We start from the raw sequence: 19,170 nt of genomic DNA, 5'->3' as shown, positions 1-19,170 counted from the left end.
CTCCGAGGCCATCAGGGCCGCTCCGCCCAAACGCGGGACCATGAAGCGCGGGGCGGCGAGGTATGCCGGTCCGAAGCGCGGCAGGCGCGTGCCGCCGTCCGCCGGTGCCTCAGCTTCGCGGCGCGACCCTCACTGCCTCGACGCCTTCGCTGAGGAAACGGAGGCCGCTCTGAGAGGTGTGGGAGCGCTCCGCGGAGCCTGACAGAAGCGGGGCGCCGGGCGGGGCCGGCCGTTCCCCACTAACGTGTGCCTGCTGTTTTCAGCTTGTTTGGAGGGAGAGCGGGGCGCCGAGGGGTGCGTCCCGGAGGCGAAGATTCCGTGCCCTCTTGCCATGTGGGAGCTCGGACACTGCGATCCTAAGAAATGCACTGGGAGGAAACTGGCCCGAAAAGGGCTGCTCCGAAACCTGCGCCTCAGCCAGAAGTTCCCAGGCGTCGTTCTCAGCCCTCTGGCCGCTGTGTGCGTCTCTCCCGCCGACAGGTAGGCGCTGCTATGGCTGCGGGCGGGCGGCGGCGCTGTGGGATGTTTGCACGCCGCGCTGCCTTGTGTCCGGGGGAGAGAGCGTTTTAATCATCGATTCATGGCCAAAACTGTGCTGCAGAGTAAATGTTGATCTTCCTGCTGCGTTATGTTATACCGATACGGGAATGTAAGCTATTTTATTAAATCCGGTTAAGATTTTTACATATCTGGTGAGAAAAGTGCGTGTGGATTCCTAATGAGAACTCCAGGTGTGCGCTCCGTGGGTTATGTGTAGAACGACAGCAGCCTGGAGCTGCTGCATCTCCTTCGGGAGGTGCTCCCTGGGGGTCTGAGGCTGTGGCAGTGCAAGACATCAACACAGCGCTTTGTGGACACTGAGAAGTTTATTCAAGGGTGGCTGCAGAATTTTTACAGGGGTTTATTCATTCAGAGAAAAGATTCTCCTTCAAAAGCTGGTGAAGAGCTTAAGTCTGAGCTTTGATGTTAAGCATGAATATGTGACTTCTGACTACGCTTCTGTCATGCTTGTAATCCTTCAGTTCTTCATTTTCAGTTTGAAACCTTTCTTGCCACTTGCAGATTCTAAATAAAATCATGTTACTATGCTGTGCCTCTATTTCAGATCATTTTAAAACATACTTCTTGATTGACAAAGGGGGCATTCGAATTTGTCATGGGTATTAAGGGGCAATTGAAATTCTCATAGATGTTTCTCTTTTCAGGCATATCATTGCTCAGAATGGAGTTGCAGTTATAGATTGCTCATGGGCTAAATTAGAAGAAACGCCCTTTAAGAAAATGAGAGGAGGTCATCTACGGCTGCTGCCTTACTTGGTGGCTGCAAATCCTATCAACTACGGCCGGCCCTGCAAGCTGTCTTGTGTGGAAGCTTTTGCTGCAGCTTTTTGCATTGTTGGTAGGCTGCAATGTGTCTGATAGAAAATATATTACCAGCAGTTCTGACTGCATTAATATAATGAGGGGATGGTCTTTGACAGAACAAACTAATGCTGACCTGTTTGGTCTTGAATTTGAAATGAGATTGTCTAGTTCTCCTCCAGGTGCTTCCATCTGGTAGCCATCAAAGTTATCGCTGGGCTGGAGTTCATGTTCAGGACGTGGGATCTGATGATCCAGGTTTTCTCAGTATGGCGTGTAATGTTAGAAAAGTTACAAAAAACACCAGAGAAAAGATGGTGAATCCTTGTGCACCTCTGTCCTCGTGAGAGGTAACAGCTGTCTGCTGTGTTCTGTGCTATTGCTCTTCTGGTTAAGAGCAATAAAAACAAATCTGAAAATTGTCCCCTCGTTGATTTCCAAACTCATCACAGAAGCTTCTTGACAATCTAACGGGCATCCTCCAGTGTACTGCCTTACCTTCTGAAAATACATGCAACCACTCTTTCACTGAAGGACTGCAGGGGCTACAGCCTGAATCATTAACTGTACCAAATATTTTCATGCAATACTTACTAAAAAACTGAATGTTTCTTCACTGTGATCAGCTGTCCCAGTTAAAGAGAAATAATGACTTGAAGAAATCTGACTCCCTAAACACTGAAAAAAATGCTGGTGTACACCACACTGCTGTAGTGATAGAAGATAGGTGCTGAACTTAGAAACCTGTAAGCTGAGTGAAATCTCCTACTGGAGACCAGTGATCCTCCCTTTTCTGTTAAAGGATTCCCAGACCTAGCCACCATTCTTCTAAGGAAATTTAAATGGGGGAAGACATTTATTGAGCTGAACAAAAATCTCTTGGAAAAATATGCAGCGTGTCAGTGCCATGAAGAAGTGCTAGGTGTTGAAAAGGACTTTCTAGCTGGTGTCGAAGAAATAAAAGAAGAAGAAATAGGTAAGGAAGAAATCCCAACAACCACCCACCCTCTAACTAATTAGTCTTCTTACTTTTCTTTAATCTCATAAAATATTAATAATGTAGAATAACTTAATGAGAAGACAATAACAATGAACAAATTCTAAGTTGTTGGCCTCTGACCTCTTGTGATCAAATGAGTACATTAAGCAAATAAATGAAGTCAGACCATCTAAACGTGCATCTCTTCTTTTTCCAGATCCATTTGATGTTGACTCAGGAAAGGAATTTTGTAATCCCAATAGGCCAATCAATTCTTCAAGGTAATTAAATTTAAATATTATTTTTCTCATTAGAAGTTGTTGTGCTTTTATAATCCTGAAAAATATTTCCAGAATAACACAAAGTAATGAAGAATCGGAGGAGGACAGTGTGAGCACTCCAGATGATAGCAGTGAGAGCAGTGATGAGAACAGTTCAGAAGATGATGATCCTGGAAAGTTTTTGCAAGAACAGCCAATAATAAATCAACTATCTGAGAAGTGAAAACAACAAAGAAAACCACACCAAAAACACCCCAACAGCCTAACAGTTCTACACTACCTTGTACAAATAAACTTTCTTGTTAACAATGTAGCTCTTCCACCTGCAACTGGGGGGTGCTCAGCAAGTGTCTTTTGTCTGGGTGGGCCTCTCATCTTAGGCCACATGGAGGTTTGTAGGTCTGTTGATGCATGTAAAGGTTTTTAAGATAGGCCTTCCATAAATAATTATTTAAAGGTCCCAAATCTTAATTATGTAAATAAAAACATTGCAGTTACTGTTTCTGGTAAGTGATTTATAAGAATTATTTTCACTTAATGGCACATTGCAGAAAACAATTCCTGAGTATATTTTACCTAGAGAGCACAATTAGGTTATTGCCTAATATTACCTACAACAGCCAGAGCCTCTGGCTTTTGGAGGCTTGACTGCCCTACCAGATACATTTCAACTCCACTTCTTCCAGTTTAGGGTAATTAAAATGTCTCAGCTTAAAAAAACAAAAACTTCCAAGAATTATTTTAAAATCTCAGTGTTAGATCCGATTTGCTCAGATACAGGCAGTCCAAAGCAATATACACTGCTTTTTCATATGATTTTACCACAAAATTTCAGCTAGCAGGTTCAACAGTGTATCTGCCTGTATTTGCATTATTGAAGTGTTACTCTATAAACCCACAAATGAACATCATATCTTCAAGATCTGAGAAAGACTTCCCCATATGGTCATCTGTTTACATAATGAAAGAGGAGCTGTTACTAATTGTGTTGTTCTTCCTTTACCTTTAAGTAGATACTCTCAAGTTCCAACCACCCACCTGGTTTCAATTTTTAAACAAACCTCCACAAACCCTTCAACAGAACTGGATATAAAGACAATCCATAATGTTACTTTGTACATACAATGCCCAGATCCTGTAGGTCCCCTCACCTTCTTTGGAGGGTTCCTATTATTGTTCACATTAGAACAATATGAACAATAATGTTATTATTTCAAAGTGCAATAAGCAGTTATCTCTAGCTAGTCATACAATTCTATGATGTGTTTAAAGGAACTGATCAAGTATAGAATAGCTGCCAGTAATCACCACTTAGGGCTTAGAGAGACCACCTTTATGGCAGGGACAGGGAAGGCAGCAGCTGAGAAGCATAGCATCACAGCTCTTCAAATCTGAGTTGTGTTCAGACCTGCTTAAACAGCAGTCTTTCAGTAATTTTAATGAAGATGATGAAACAAAGCCCTTTATATAAACAGTTTATTTACTCTAAACAGCAACACAGACAATGCCATATAAACACAAAGGAAGTGATGCAGAATAAGGATGCTGGCTGACTTTGGATCTCAGAGGCTCTTAAGCAATAACAACCTAGTTTCTGAAAGATAGAAAAACAAATTCAGGGAGGGAAGGGGGTGGAGGGCATGATTTTTATTTTTCCATACAGCCAGCTAAAGGCTAAATATAGTTCTAACATTTTAAAGCATGCCTGCATCAGATAGCAAAGTAACTAGAGATACTAGTGAATTTATAGAAGTATAAAAGTTTATAATTTTACAGCAGTTGAAATACTGACATCAATATTAAAATAAAAGCAAGTTTTACATAACAATCAAAAATACAAAAGACTGAAGGAAGAGACCCTGTATGAAAAAACTGGGGGCAATTCAGCAAATTTAGAACTGTATACAAGTGGCGAATATGGAAAATGGCACACATACAACCCCCTCCCCTAAGTGGATATTAATTGTACATAGCAACATTAGATTTTGCAAAAGTTTTGTAAACAAGTTCTTGCCAAACCAATCCCTTCCTTTTTAAGATGCTGCATGACAGATGCTTATGATGGTGCAAACTTCTTGGCTTGTGCTCGAACCCTCTTTTCGTATTCCACTCTGTTTTGGCTGAATAGAAGAAAAAGAAAGAACAATTAAAGCTTGAGAAATCAGACCATATTGTAAAATTCTCTCCTACTTCTAGCTCTTAATTCTCCCAACTCGGAGTACCCAAACAAAATAATACCTTCCATAGCAGACTGCACAACTACAGGAGAGGAGGAAGTAGCTCAACACATCAGAAGTACTGCAGTTACAGAAAACCAGTACAAAAGCAACCCCAAAAATGAGAATAAGCCCAAGTATTCTTAATTGGTTTATGAAGTTTACCAACTTGACTAAAAGACATAGTGAGGAAGATGCAAATACAGTGCTGTTTAACTGTGCCTGATTACAGATGCAAACAATTCTGTCCTGTTGAGCTGCCTTTAACAATTACTCATTAAGTAGTAACAAGTATGTGAGTAGTAACAAGTGTGTCCTAATTTACAGCTGTAGAAATCAATTAGCCCAGCTGAAATACTATGCATGTCCAAAAGACATGAAAAAGATAAATCAGAGAATATACATTTCTGAAGTAATCCGCAAAATATGCCTGAGTTCTTTCTCAATGAAGCTGTTCTCCCCCCAGAGGAGTTACGGAGTTAAAACAAAAAAGGAAAGCTTTTTCTTTTTGAATTTGATTTATACTTATTTCATCACAGTTCAGCAGAAGCAGATCTTACTTTTGGGGAGTGGCTCATAGAGAAACAGGCTCAGAAACACAGTGCTTGACTACTGCCTGGGAAGCCTTAGCACAAATACAAATAGTAGCTTGTGCATGACCTCCCTGATGCCTCTTCCTCATCTTTTTCTCCCTTCCCTCTAAAAACAAAGGGGGTTTAAAGCTTATGCACACTGAAACTGATCTTTACTTTCTATGAACTACTGCATCCTTGAAACAGTATTAATTAGTACCAACCAGTCACTGAGGTACAAATTAACAGCCTGTCTTTTCAGCCTCTGCAGTAACAAGACCAGCAGAGATTGTTTTTGCATAAATGTATGAGGGAAAGTATAAAATGGGTCATGTACTATATGTTTTCAGAGAATTATACTACTCCTGCTCCATATTTCCTTAGACTGTTTTCCTTATCCAAGAGGAATAAAGGAGGGGGTCTGCCTTGTCATTACTTGCTCCCTAAGGCACTGCCTACAACCACCCTCCATTTGAATGCACTCATCCAGTCTTCAGAGATGCTTAAAAAAAATAACCTTAAGTCTATAAATAAGATACAGACACACTATCCATCCCCATACTTCCTTCTCCCTAGGGTCCTGTATGACATTTTTGACATGGCATTTTATGAGGCTTCGCATACAAGCTGTTTTTCAAACTTACGACTCTCCTGAAGTCTTGTTCTTCTGTCTAATTTTACATTTCTATTTTGCTTGTTATTTCAGTAGCTGTCAGTGCCAAAAACATTTGTTTATAAAGTATGCTGCTTCCTGAAAAATTATGGGTCAGTCATCCATCTTTAACGGTAGGAAAGTTTTAAGATTAAGCCTAAGAAACTGGGTTTTCTTGGTTCAAACTTTAATTCTACTAAAGCTACAAGTTTCTGTACTTTGAAAAACAATTTTGAACATCAGTTTTCAAAAAATGATACAATCCTTCCAGCAATCACAGTAGCTCTTCAACCTTCAGGCACAAGCACTTATAGGTACACATTACTGGACAGAACTAAATTACTCCTGTATTTATCAATGGAAGTTGTCAACTAATCTACTCTCTTCCTTCTCACTGTCACTGTTCTCATCAAATCATTATGCTACACCACTAACTCCTCAGTTAGCTTTTAGGGGAAAGGAATCTGTATTGGACTGAGACCAAGATGAGAATCATGGTCCAACTGAATGCATCTTCATGCTTTCTGCTGTTACATTGTTAGAAGTTCCATTAGCCTATAAATACTGAAGGTATTGCTTAGCTTGAGTTCAACATAAGCTAGGCATCTCCACAGGATATAGCCATGAAGGCAGAAAAGCTCCCTTGATCATTCCCAAAAACATTTGCACATACTATCAGCAACAGGCAGCTCTCGGCAACATGGCAGCTCTCATGCTGATCCACATACTTACCAGTAAATTGTGTACGCCTCTGCTTGAGCTGGGTCTTGAATATTTGGTTCATTTAGAAGTTCTTGTATTCCTAACAAGATCTGTGGAAGAAGGTACAGAAGTAACATAGGCATGGATACTACTGAGTTATGAAGAAACATGCAACTAAAGGAAAAGAACCATCACTACATTCACACCAAAAATCCCAGCTGTAGAAACACATAATGAACATCTTACATTCATGTAAAATAAACATGCAAAGCAAGAAAGAAGGATAATTATATGCATGTGTACAACTAATGACCTGTTTAATTGTGATTGCTGGCCTCCAATCCTTATCCTCCTCTAAAATGGAGAGACACACTGTGCCTGAAGGATACACGTTTGGGTGGAATAATGGTGGTTCAAATTTACCTGAGGGGGAAAGAAAAAAAAAGTTACTTGCATGCAAAACCAAGGCTAATATTAATAGATTGTTTAGACCATTGGTCTAGAGCAAACAAACTGGCCAGTGACACACACACACACCCCTCTCTGCACCACTGTTCCCCATCTAACCTCCCCCACTCACCAAATGGGGTATTTCCATAACTATTATTAAGTGTTGCACTTTGGCTTGGCCTGTACCAAAAGCAGGAAACCTGTCACGTGTGTTATCACTCCAGGCAATTTCACAGCATCACTGTGGCCAGTAATATTTTGGTTTAGGAACGGAAATTGACAAAAAGGTTCATGGTAGGTACACACTAAATAACTTCTTAAACCAATCCTATACTTAGAGCAATATACACTGTTCTATAAAGAAAGATACTGCCTGTCACTTGTTTATTTTCCTCTCACTGTAGTATATTGAAAATTCCATACAGAAAATACTGAGTTTCTGGTATTACTGTTCAATTTCACTTTATCTATAAGCAACATGAACTCAACAAGAGGAAACAAGCCTAATCTGCAGGACCAATTGAAAAGGTTGGTTATACAACTTTCTTACTGGCAGACTATATTCTAGCATTTCTTTAATCTTTATAAGCCTTAATTCCTACAGCTATCACCTTGAATAACACAAAGAACACCTGTTCACTGGTGTATTAGAAGTCTTACTTCAATTTTCTAATCCATTTTTACGTTACAATTATGTTTTGCTTATCAGCTGCCCAGTGAAGTTCAATGGGAAAGCAGAAGCTGCATTAGCAAGGATTCTTATCAGCCACACATCTTATTTTAAGCACATAAGCTTGAGTTTTAGAAGATTCCCTAAGTAAAACAAGTATTTTTTGTAATACCATGTACAATAAATAACACATCCATATTTAGAGTGAACAGATGAAAGTAAAAGTTGATGGAACTATATCAATATATATATTTTTTTTTACTGTGAATTCTCAGCATAGAAGACTAACTTCACAGCAAGAAAAAGCCCAAATACCCACTAAAGACTTAGACCAATCATGCCTACCAATTACTACCTCTAATTTAGAGTGCTGATCAAGTAGTGAATACTTCAAGTGGTGCTTCTGACAAACTTTGAGGAAATCCAAATAGCAGTTCACCCTTCCCCTTCTAGTTTTGTTAAGCATCGAGCACTTAGCTCAGTTCATCACAATATTCCAATTGCCAAGTGTGGGGTGGGGGGAAAAAAAAAAGAAACTTCCAGTAGGAAAAAAAGCTCAGTAAGGAAGTGACAACTATTTGTACAACCTCAGGGACTATTAAATATTGTTCTACTATATGTATGGTGTGGCTTTTTTTGTGTCATTTTTCTTACATTTTGGGGGTGAAGAAGGGTAGTCATCCTTGAAAAGCATCCGTAGTTTAAATAAGCCTCCTTCCCATGGTGTCTATAAAAAAAGTTGAGGTAGTGTTTTGATTACAACAAGAGCAAGTCAAACGTGGGAAAAAAACCCAAACACCCAAACAATAGTTTCCCAGACAAAGCACAAGACACTTTTTCCACACCACTAGAAAAGAAGTGTCCTACACTGCAGTATGCAACATACAATGAGATAAGTTATCCTACTGATAGCTTTTTTTTAGATCAGCTCATTGCATTTTCTTTCCCACTTAGCAACACCTGGAAGCTGTAGTAAAGTCATCAACAGATTTAATACAAACATCGATAATTCTAGATACAAGTACAGTCATAGTATATAAAAAACAGTCTTCCAGTCTTTTACTACCTTGGCTGTTTTGTGTTGTGCTATATTTTTATAAATATATGTGATCTCAGAACTGCACACCATACTCAAGGTGAGGCCACACCAGCGCTAAATATAGTGGGAGAATTACCTCTGACCACTTGGCTACACTATACTTAATGCACTCAAAACGTAGTTTGCTGCTAGGGCACTGCTGGCTCATGTTGAGCATGCTGCCCAGTAGCATCCCCAGGTCCCTCTCTGCTGAGCACGTCTTCAACCACTTAGCTTCCAGTCTGTACCAGTGTCTAGCATTACTCTACCATTTATCTTCGCTGAACTCGCTAATGGTAACGACCCGATGCTCTGTCCTATCTAGATCCCTTTTCAAGGCATCTCAGCCCTCCAGGGAGTCAACCTGCCAAAGATGCATTCTACTCTTGTATCCAGATCACTGATAAAAAAAGCACCGAGCAGAACCAGCCCTGGACTGGAGCCCCGAGGAACGCCACTAGTGACCAGCTACCAGCCAGATGTAGGCCCTTCAGTACAGCCCTCCAAGCTCTACTTTAGAACCAGTTCATCACTTAGAGTAGCAAGAACCTGTCTATATCACAGTAGTATAAGTCGTCCGTAAGGGATAGTATTAAAGGCCTTACTAAAATACAGAAAGATTATATGCATTGCCTTCCCTTCATCCACCAAGCAGGTGACCTTATCAGAGAAGTAGATCAAATTACTAAGGCAGGACTTTTTCTTGGTGAACCCATGTTGAGTATGCCTGCTAACAGGTTGTTTTTTTTTTTTTTTTAAACTTTTCAGTAGCCCCTAGAATAATTTTCTCCACAACTTTTCCAAGCAACAAGATTAGACTGACAAGTTTGCAGTCTCCTGGGTTTTCTCTCAGGAGCAACATCACTTGTACTACAATTTTTCTATCTGGTTGACAAGAAAGTGCTTCGGTGGTTTCACCCACTCTACTGTGTCGGGGAGAGAGCTGCAGTACAGCGTGCCTCCAAACAGGAACACAATATACAGCAACTGCTTTTTTCTGGTAGAGACAAACAAGGCACGCTGCTTCTTGCTGAAGAGACTACATTGATTAAAAACTACTTTTTTTTTGTTAGATTCCCATCAGGAATTACATGAATGTAATCAGTCTTTTCCTAGGGTGAAACATTTTCTAGGAGTAAATAAGTGGGCTGTAAGAGTTTTTAGGTATTTAAAGGCGACATCTTGATAAGGTACATAACTGCAACTGAGAGGGATAATCTTGTTTGAGCAAGACACAAGGGGATAAGTTTGTCCTTATGCTGTGCTAAATCTAGTTAGGTACTTGAAAAAAAATTAAGTGTGCATTTTTGAGAGCCTAACAAAAGTAGGTTATCTGTCACACAGACAGCTATCAAATAATTGAATTAAGTCGTATCTTCAGCAGCAAATTTATGTTCAACGTTAATCTAACTGTGGTAATAGCATGGAATCTGCAGGTTTTGCTCACAGCCTTTTCTGAATGTAGTACAAGAGATGTTAAGGGGACTTAGGCAAGTTGCCAAGAAGCAGTAGGAGAGGCAGTAGAGGACACAAAGCAACAGTCATGCTATATACAAGACACCAAAGATGGGAGTTTTTCATTCTCTTGCAAGTAATTAATAGAATTATCTCAAAAGATACAAATGCATCTGCTGAATTCACAAGTAATGCATCCTCACCAAATAACTTGGAAAAGGAAACAAATCATGATCAGAAAGATAAATTATATTAGCACTATATGAATCAAAAAAGCTTTGTGCATTAATGACAGCCTCAATGCATTAAGTTTGCATTTGTCCTCCCCCCTAGAACCTGACCACCCTGACTGAAATAAGGGCAGAGATTAATTTCTGTAAAGACCAGGACTACTTATTTTTAGGAGAAGTATAAATGAAATCAGATAAAAAGCAACTCTGTTAGATAGTTACATTCTTTCCATAACGCAAACAGGCAAAACTCCATAGAATCGAAAACAGATAGATTTCAAGTTAATAATACAGAATTATTTTCCATGTAATTCAGATTAGTACTACAGTGCAGCACTTCCGTAGGACTGAAGAGTCTCATTAGTTGGTGGACAAAAAAACCAACACATACATGTGGAGGTTAACTACCAGGAACAGTTGAATAGTATGAACTTGCAAACTCGAAGGTTTAAATCAGCGTTTAGTAAGAAGACAAATCACAATAATCCCTGACATTAAGAGAAGAGCATCTCAATTTGCCCCATGCAGGATTCTTCCACACTCCTCTGAAAAATATTGTTTAAGGTGATCAGTGCCAGAAGCTGAACAACAGACCCATGGTGTACTTTGTCCAGTGGCATAATCCAAATATTTATATTAAACTACATGCAACTTATACTCTCACAGTTCTCAGCATAATACACAATCACATTTATGTTACTTTCCAGCGTAAGTGAAATGTTAGGACAATAGAATGCCTTACCCCCTTCTTTCCTGGAATAGCACATTCCCAGTTCATTAGATTCATTGTGCCATCTGGGTTTTTTGTAGGTACTGCTACAAATCCCTGAATTAAGGCAAAACAAAAACAAAAGGTGAGTATTTCAGAAGACATGCTTAGAACACTTCATGCCATGTCTAATGTATACACAGTTATTTCTTTGTGCAAAACACAGTTTTAAGCAGTTTCTTATTTAAAAATTAATTCAATTATTGTAACACATCAGGGAAAAAGATAATTGTAACATGAACATAACCGTACAAGCCAGAATGTTAACAGTGCTCATATATACTTACAAATGGATGATCTTTCCTCCAGGCTTTTCTCTCCTGTGCAAGTCTACTTAGAGCTATGCCAGACATATTCAGAGTCCCTCTAAAACAAAAATAGTACAGCCTTATTCACTATGTAAGTAACATGTTCTCCATATAAGAGTTCTGATCACTCAGGAAGTCTTTCGGCCTTCCATTTCCAGCACTGCAGCCACGACATGTTTCTGCACACTGCAGATGTTAACACCAGGAATAACATCAAGTTACCCCATGTCAACTACCTCCCAGGTACTGGACTTGACCCAGTTTTACATACACCCACTGTGCATTTCGTATTCGAACCACATTGTCAAAGTAATTTTTCAAGTATCTTGATAGCAGTAACACTATCACTGACAGGAAAAAAGGCTCAGATTTCCTACTTGTGTGACTGACAAAGGCATTTCTAGCTCTCCGTGACATCATGAAAGGTATGGCTTTCCTCTGAAGGCAAACTCCTGCACTGCTCCCATTTCTGGCAAGCAGGAGAATAAGAAATGCCACTAACAGACCAAATCCCTGCTAAAATCCAGGGTTCTACACGACGCAACAGGGGCACAGGATTTAGCAAACTGAAGCGATTCTGATGTCACGTCAATAAAAAAAATTCTAGACAGCAGCTGGAACAGAAGACAAATTAACTGAGGAAGAGTCAGTGAGCAGCCCGCTCATTCCACAAGACAGGCCTTTAATGCCCATATAAACTGAACCATCTTCCAGGATCTTCGCTGTCTTAAGTAACGGCCAAGCACAGCAACCAAGACATGCAGAGCACAGGTCACTACTACAGACAACGTGAGAACAGTTCTAGACACAAGGCCCAAATAGAGCAGCCTCTCAGATTTAGGGGAGGATTCTCCACTCACCCACAAGAGCAGTTGAAGCGAGACCTTATTTTTCATGGTCAAACTGTACCTAAACTCATCGTTTCATTAGCCACGTGGTCAGAAACCTCCAGTAAAGATCTTCAATCCTCCTCCCCACTGCACTTCTACCCACTTTAAACAAGAACTAAAACTTGGTAGCTGTGGAGTTAAGAACAGTTGGCCTAACTACTCCATACAGCCACCAGAAGAGCAGTATTTCCCCTAAATAAGCTTACAGAATTAGTGAAAGAAATATTACCACTCTATTAGAGCAAACATTTACACACTGATTGAGGATTATTAGTTAATACAGTGCAACTCTCGTATACATAAACTACCTGACCATATCAACTCTAGCTCAAAAAAGCCCTTGTTTTAGAATCTCTCAATTACTTGTGCACACCTGCCATACACTCAGAAGATTAGAAGACATCAGGCTCTCTATTTACATATTTATGCACCAGAAGTGGCCCAGCAGTACAGACACCTCAACTAAGAGTCCTTAAAAACACTTCTTCCCACCCCTCCCCCCTTCTCTCCTCTCCCTCCTTTTTCCCCATGTCAGATCAGCTTTCATGTCCACAGCCCATCATTTCAGCTTCCAGGTAGCAGTACAATTCCTGCTAGAATGTAACTAGAACTAAAGCTTTTTAGAAGGCACCATTAATGCTCTGTGCAGTAAACACACACAAAAGAATCCTGTACTCATTCTAATGTTCCCAGTACATGCACTGGTGTCCTGGTCATGTAAGAACATTGCAGGTCTTCACACCAGAACTGTAGAAAGCACTTCAGCTTTCAGTCAACTCACCAGCAAGAGAAGCAGAGCCTCCCAAGAGAAACCAGACCAACACCAAACTGCACCTCTCCTTCAGCAAAACTATAAAGGGAGTAATTTTATTTTGTGAGCTCATACCCCTGATAGAGATTTTAATGAAATAATGAGCATGTGACAGAATTTCAGCTGTGCCTCTAGCACCTGGAGATCTACAACAATAATACCAACTTTGCTATAATAATTTTAAGAAAATTGATTGTGCTTATAAGCTATTCAAACGTTAGATAGCAAATCAGCTGCCCCTGCTGGAGATAAACACATTGCCTTCCCTATAACTAACAGTCAGCTGGGCAGTATTTCCCTTGAGGTTCACATACGCAGTGTTATGTCCCACCAAACTACACCAATCAAACTCTTCCGGAGGAAAACAATTCCACCAGCTCTGTGACCTGCTGGCTTTTGCACAATGCCATGCCCTAGTAAATTAAAGACTTTTTTCTGTTCTACAAATAATTCTTTCAAATCTTGAGGCATTTGACTTAAGCACCAATTCAACTACCTCCTTTCTTCTCTGACATGTATGCACACACTGTTACAACCAAAAACTCTTTTGCACCTCAAGACCCGAAATCCCTTGATGAGGTTCTGCACACCCAAACACAGCACTGTGGTCCTCCCAACCTTTCATTCCCTGAGTTGAAATGCCAATTTCTTGATTTTTTCCCTCCCCTCACTACAGCACAAGAAATTAAGCGTGATTGCTTAATTTCACAGCAGGATACATGTCATAAAGAATTGGGGAGTGAAGGAGGGAGAGAAAAGACACGTAAAATTAGTTCAGAGATCTGTTATTGTGCAGCCGAATTAAATAGTTACAGGTAACATTAAGGGAGCTTCTGGCTCCTAAACCAAGTACTTCAACAGTAGGATTTGTGAGCAGTAAAGAAGAAAGCCTTCCTAGTCAGCATATTCTAAACGAAGATGATTTCAGGCTAGTTAGCATTACTTCATACAAAGTAGAAGCTGGGACTTTAAAGCTCAGTATTTGTTTTAGTAGCTTCCTGCCCAAGTGGCAGAGCAGCTAAGAACTTCAGTGTCCAAATCTGAACAGTTTACAAATGAGTCAAACGTGATTAACTAGGATATCTTAGAGAGATCCGACCAAGAGATAAGCATTTGCATTTTCAGGTTAGCTTCCAGGTACGTATGTTTAGCCTATTTAATATTTGCTCTTCCAGTCCCCTGAACATTAAGGCCATGTGAAGGAAATCCGATAAATACCGATACTTGCCAGGGATTTAACAGCAGTCACTTCAGGTACATCTAACCAGAGTTAGACTCCTAAATACCTTAAAGAAGAAATGAGTTATATTACATTGTTTTGTGTATTAGTAATTCTGAGCTGACACTTTTAACCCACCACAACTATACGTTTAGTGGCTCTCTTCTAGGTTTGAACTTTTTTCTTATTACCTCAAGCAATAGTCAAACTTCAGCTGGTTATTTAGTGCTGTTGAACACAACTGGGACAGAACAGCTCAGCCACGTCTGAACTTGAACTAATGCTTATATTTGCTCTCCTGCTTCTGCAAGATTCTGGTTACAATGTCTCAGACAGGTCTGAAATAACTGCAATTGTCATCTTTGGGCAGAGTGCAACAGATGGACTGTCTGCACTGAGCAAGCAAACCAACCCTGTTCAAACTTCCTTTTCACCTTACAAGAAACCCAGAATTTTGGGGGACAGTTTTCCTACAGCTTTTTGATCTCAATGTTTCGTAGTTCTCCACATGACTCCAGGAGGATGAAGAACAGCCAGCACAGGACATGGGACAGCAGGCTGTGAGTTCTACAATTTGTAAGATCCCTCACTACGTCCCACTAAGATCGTGATGTGTATCGGGCAGTGCCTGGCAAAGCTCTTCAAACAGCTCCATGGGCTTTGGTTACCCTGACATGGGCCGACGAGCACCCAAAGCCTCTGGTCACAAAGTGTCACTGAGGCATAGGAGACCACGGAGACTGAAAACCCACTTCAAAAACAGATCCCATTACTTAGGAGTCCCCTCAAAGACAAATCAGTCTAACAAAAAATCACAAATACAAACTCCCTAGCAGCAATTCAGGGAAAGAAAGTGGATCTCTCTCTGCTGGAGCTCAAGGACAGGATAAATAGAGTTGATCACCTTCTCTATGAATTTTGCTGTCAGAAATTACGAAGGACAGGAAGGAATTAACTGTTTAATTAAACCTGAAGATATGCTCACTTTTTTAAAAATCATTTCTCCCCTTTAGAATCTTGCCCAAAAATCTGTTTTTTTTGTTGTTTTTTTGTTTTTGTTTTTTTACACTTGTTTCAAACATCACATCTGATTTACTTTTCTTCCTTCACCTGAGAAGGTGCCTATGAATGAAGAGAATTAAGTCCCAGCTTATTGTATGGAAGAGATACGTCACTGGAGAGAACATCAAGTTCCAAGCTGGAGAAAATTCATCAACTGTATCTCACCATACAAGTGAGAAAATCTGCCTTCCCCTTCCATTTAGTTTTACTCCCTCCTGCACACACCAGCACCAAGAGGTAGCAATGGCCCGTTTACCACTACCAACTCACTAGAAAATTACCAGAAACTTCCAAGAGCACTCCGTAGCTCAGCTCTGCTGCTGGTACTACCTGCTTTGGGACCAGACCCAACCAAACTGCTACGCTATCCATACAGCGGTCCCTGCACAGCACAGGGCTCCTGGAGCACAGTAACCACCACGCCCGTGACTGACCCATGACAAGTCTGTAAATACATAGCGTGCTCCTTCAGCCTCTATTCATCCAAAAATAAATGAATAAAACCGTTAAGACGTATTACTTCACGGATGGGAAGCAGACGCTGTTAGGATTTTTAAACCGGCACGGTTTGCCAGACAAGCTCTGCTTTCCATACAAGCAGAGAAAGTCAAGGGTTGAGGTATAACCAAAGCGCACAACCTCCTAACTGGCGCACAAAGTCTGCTCCTGCCCGAGGCAGCGAAATAAGCGGTAGAGGCGGTACCGACCCGCACGGCCGCCGGAGTTCCGAGAGCAACAAAAGGAACGGCGGGGCGGCCCGGCACAGGAGCTCCGCCCGGAGCGGCGCAGCGCTGCCCCCGCCGCGGCCGTTGGTATCGCGAGCCCTGCGGAGCGGCCGGGGCAGCGGCCGAGGCCTGCGCACGGCGACCCAGCGCCCGCCCGCCGGCTCCCGGGCAAGCGCTCGGCGGGGCGGGGAGCGCTCGGCGCAGGCCCGTCTGCACACGCAGCTCAGCCGCCGAACGCGGCCCGAAGCGGCCGAGACCTCCGCGGGCGGGCCGCGGCGCAGGGGCAGACACGGAGCCCTCCCGAGGCGGGCGGCGACGCGCCGTCAGGCCCGACCGCGCCGCCGGGAACCGCCGGGCCCGCGCACCGCCGCGCCGCGAGGCACCGGCCCGGGCCCCGCCGTCCCAGGGCCCACGGCTGCCGCCCCGCCGCCCCAGGCCCCTCGCCCGGCCAGGCCTCACCGTGCTCGGCCGCAGCACCCGCGTGTGTCCCGGATTGAGGCAGCGGCGAATGACCCGGATGTTCCCGACTCTGCTCCCCCCCCTTTGTCTCTGGTCCGGAGTTTCCCTCCCTCTCCCTCCTCTCTCTTTTTCTCTCCCCCTTCCCCCCCTCCCTCGGTGCGGAGCGCAGTAACGAGGTGTGTCCCTCAGTCCGACCCGTCCGAGCCGCTGCGCCGGCGCGGTACAGCCCCGACTGCGCGCCGCCCGCCGCTCTTTACGCATCGCCGTGAGCAGGACCTGCGGGTGTCCGCAGCAGCGCCTGAGCGGGCAGCGCCACGGAGATCCCAGCGGAGCCCTCTCAAACCCCCTCACTTCCTCCTGCCCCTCGGGCCGTATATGCCCCTATCGAAAAACGGAGTGAATTTTTACCTCAGGCGCTGAGGGAGCCACCTGTGCCCTATAACCGTCCGGCCGGGCGCAGGGAGCTAAGGCGGGTCCGACCCACTGCGCCTGAGCCGCGACGCACTCGAGCCCGGTAGGACCCGCCCACTGCGACCATCCCCGCCTCTGATTGGAGGATGGGGAGTCGGCGCTGGCGCTGCCTGCGCTGGAATTGGGCAAAGCCAGGAGGGGGCGGGGCGTGCCCGCCTGCTGGGGGCGGAGCTCCGGGCCCCGACCGCGGCCGCTGCGCTGTGGGCTGTTTCGGGCGGCCGAGACCGCGTGCTTTTGCTTCCTGTTTTGTTTTTTTTTTTTTCTGTTTTGTTTCTAAGGTTTTTTTTTTTTTTTAGTGTTGTTTTTTTTTTTTTTTCCTGAGTATGACTCACATTCTGGCCTGTTTAATTGTAATGAAACCGACATTTTTTTGTCTTTAAACTTCCTTTTAGCCGCATCCTGCCATGGCCTGTTTGTTGATGCTCCCTCAACTGCACCGTATGTGGCGCCGTAAGACCAGCATGGCTCATCTTCCTCTCCTGTCGTCACTCCAATTAGGCATTTCCATAAATAAGCACTTCTGTATGGAACGGGGCAGACTTGGGCTGCTGCTCAGCTCCAGAACCTCACTGCCCCGCAGCCCACCCAGAGAGCAGTTCTTGGCACGCAGCGATGGAGGCACCGCCCCCCCCCAACCCGCCATGTGGAGATTTGAATTGCCATGGAGAAAAGGAAGGCGGCCGCGCTGAGCGGGGCAGTGATCTCCTGTTCGTACCCATAGCGGAGTACGAAGCAGGACGTCATCAGTTCAGAGTGCTGTGAGAAAACCAGGGCCAGGTAGTAAGCAAACTACTGATAAAGACACTATGGCAGTAATGTGAGGATGGGTGTGTGGAGTCTTCATCAGCTGAGGGTTTAAAGGTAGCTTAAATTATGCGTTTTATGTGCAGCCACTCCTGTGTTTAACCAAGAGGTGAGCCACGTGCTCTGGTTCGCTCCTGTCCTGGTTTTATTTATCTTTTCTCTAAACAATTCACACTCTCCTTTAAATTTGATCTCGGTTTGGCTCCACAGAAATGATGGAGGAGCTGTCGCTCTCCAGGCTGGTCTCATAAAATAGAAACAAACCAGATCATCCAATCGCTTGCTGTATTCTCACCCTATCTTCATTTAGCTTCTCTCCATAAAGGAATCATTTAAGAGGAATTGTGTTCCCTTGGGATGAATGGTTCCTGTTCCTATGCTTGCTTTACCCTATTGCATAGCACAGTGATGCAAAATAGGATATCTGTCTTCCTGTGGTCCCTCCCATCCAGCTCTCTCTCATCGTATGCACAAATACCTATGACATTAGCTACCTTATTCCTTTTAACTAGTAAATGCTGGAGAAGAGATGGAGAAGAGCTAGCAGCTCTGCATACAGAAAGCATCCTGACTGTCACTAACGACTTGGGGAAACAGGGGTCTCAGAGATCTTAATGAAAACTCTAGTTTCAGGCTGCTTCACGCAAGTTGCCGGATGCCATCTCAGTTGCACATTATTTGGTGAAAATACATGTGGAATGTCTGGTGGTTTCTGTGCACAAGTTAGGAACAGATACTTTAAGGAAGCCTATTCAAGTGGCTGTGCCAAATTGGATGAAAGACCACTCCAGCTACACAATCTTCCATCATTAGCAAACGCCCACAGTAAAACCAGGACAAATACGTACTCCTCTGTTCACCTTTCCAATGTTCTATCACTTGCAGTATGGGTGCTTCTAAGACATACCTGTATTTAAGAGCAGCTTTGTAACACATTTGTTGAGGCAGCAGGCAGGTTTCCTGTGTGGTGGGTACACTTTCTGGGGCGTTCACAGTGCTTGAATT

General features: G+C 43.0%; 2 protein-coding genes across 8 annotated transcripts; one reads left to right on the top strand and one right to left on the bottom strand.

Moving 5' to 3' along the window:
* Window positions 1-4: 4 nt before the first annotated feature.
* Window positions 5-3,120, top strand: TSR3 (TSR3 ribosome maturation factor). Its single transcript, NM_001277169.2, has 6 exons — window positions 5-176; window positions 264-480; window positions 1,206-1,399; window positions 2,165-2,338; window positions 2,559-2,622; window positions 2,695-3,120. The coding sequence occupies exons 1-6, from the start codon at window positions 41-43 to the stop codon at window positions 2,843-2,845; spliced, it is 936 nt and encodes a 311-aa protein (NP_001264098.2). The 5' UTR covers window positions 5-40; the 3' UTR covers window positions 2,846-3,120.
* A 960-nt stretch (window positions 3,121-4,080) lies between these two features.
* On the bottom strand, window positions 4,081-17,397 carry UBE2I (ubiquitin conjugating enzyme E2 I). Of its 7 annotated transcripts, XM_046900548.1 has the most exons (8): window positions 16,414-16,594; window positions 14,654-14,711; window positions 11,704-11,782; window positions 11,390-11,473; window positions 8,539-8,611; window positions 7,078-7,187; window positions 6,795-6,874; window positions 4,085-4,742 (listed from the first exon to the last, which is right to left on the bottom strand). In XM_046900548.1, the coding sequence occupies exons 3-8, from the start codon at window positions 11,767-11,769 to the stop codon at window positions 4,679-4,681; spliced, it is 477 nt and encodes a 158-aa protein (XP_046756504.1). In that variant the 5' UTR covers window positions 11,770-11,782; window positions 14,654-14,711; window positions 16,414-16,594; the 3' UTR covers window positions 4,085-4,678. The 7 variants fall into 7 exon arrangements, with proteins under 7 accessions (NP_001383752.1, NP_001383753.1, NP_001383751.1 ...); NM_001396823.1 differs by lacking the exons at window positions 14,654-14,711; window positions 16,414-16,594 and adding an exon at window positions 17,299-17,397 and having other exon boundaries at window positions 4,081-4,742; NM_001396824.1 differs by lacking the exons at window positions 14,654-14,711; window positions 16,414-16,594 and adding an exon at window positions 17,086-17,120 and having other exon boundaries at window positions 4,081-4,742.
* Window positions 17,398-19,170: the final 1,773 nt, after the last annotated feature.

Source organism: Gallus gallus, chromosome 14 (genome assembly GCF_016699485.2).
Source record: "Gallus gallus isolate bGalGal1 chromosome 14, bGalGal1.mat.broiler.GRCg7b, whole genome shotgun sequence".
NCBI lineage: Eukaryota > Metazoa > Chordata > Aves > Galliformes > Phasianidae > Gallus > Gallus gallus.
This window is presented reverse-complemented; position numbering and strand designations above follow the sequence as displayed.

What these genes read in the sequence shown, in the direction of transcription:
- TSR3 (NM_001277169.2), top strand. Translation starts at nt 41, where the DNA reads ATGAAGCGCGGGGCGGCGAGGTATGCCGGTCCGAAGCGCGGCAGGCGC. An exon ending in TGCGTCTCTCCCGCCGACAG is followed by an intron (nt 481 to 1,205) that starts GTAGGCGCTGCT and finishes TTCTCTTTTCAG; the next exon opens with GCATATCATTGCTCAGAATG. An exon ending in AATAAAAGAAGAAGAAATAG is followed by an intron (nt 2,339 to 2,558) that starts GTAAGGAAGAAA and finishes TTCTTTTTCCAG; the next exon opens with ATCCATTTGATGTTGACTCA.
- UBE2I (NM_001396823.1), bottom strand. Translation starts at nt 11,769, where the DNA reads ATGTCTGGCATAGCTCTAAGTAGACTTGCACAGGAGAGAAAAGCCTGG. An exon ending in GGAGGAAAGATCATCCATTT is followed by an intron (nt 11,474 to 11,703) that starts GTAAGTATATAT and finishes GCCTTAATTCAG; the next exon opens with GGATTTGTAGCAGTACCTAC. An exon ending in GAGGCGTACACAATTTACTG is followed by an intron (nt 4,743 to 6,794) that starts GTAAGTATGTGG and finishes TCTTCTATTCAG; the next exon opens with CCAAAACAGAGTGGAATACG.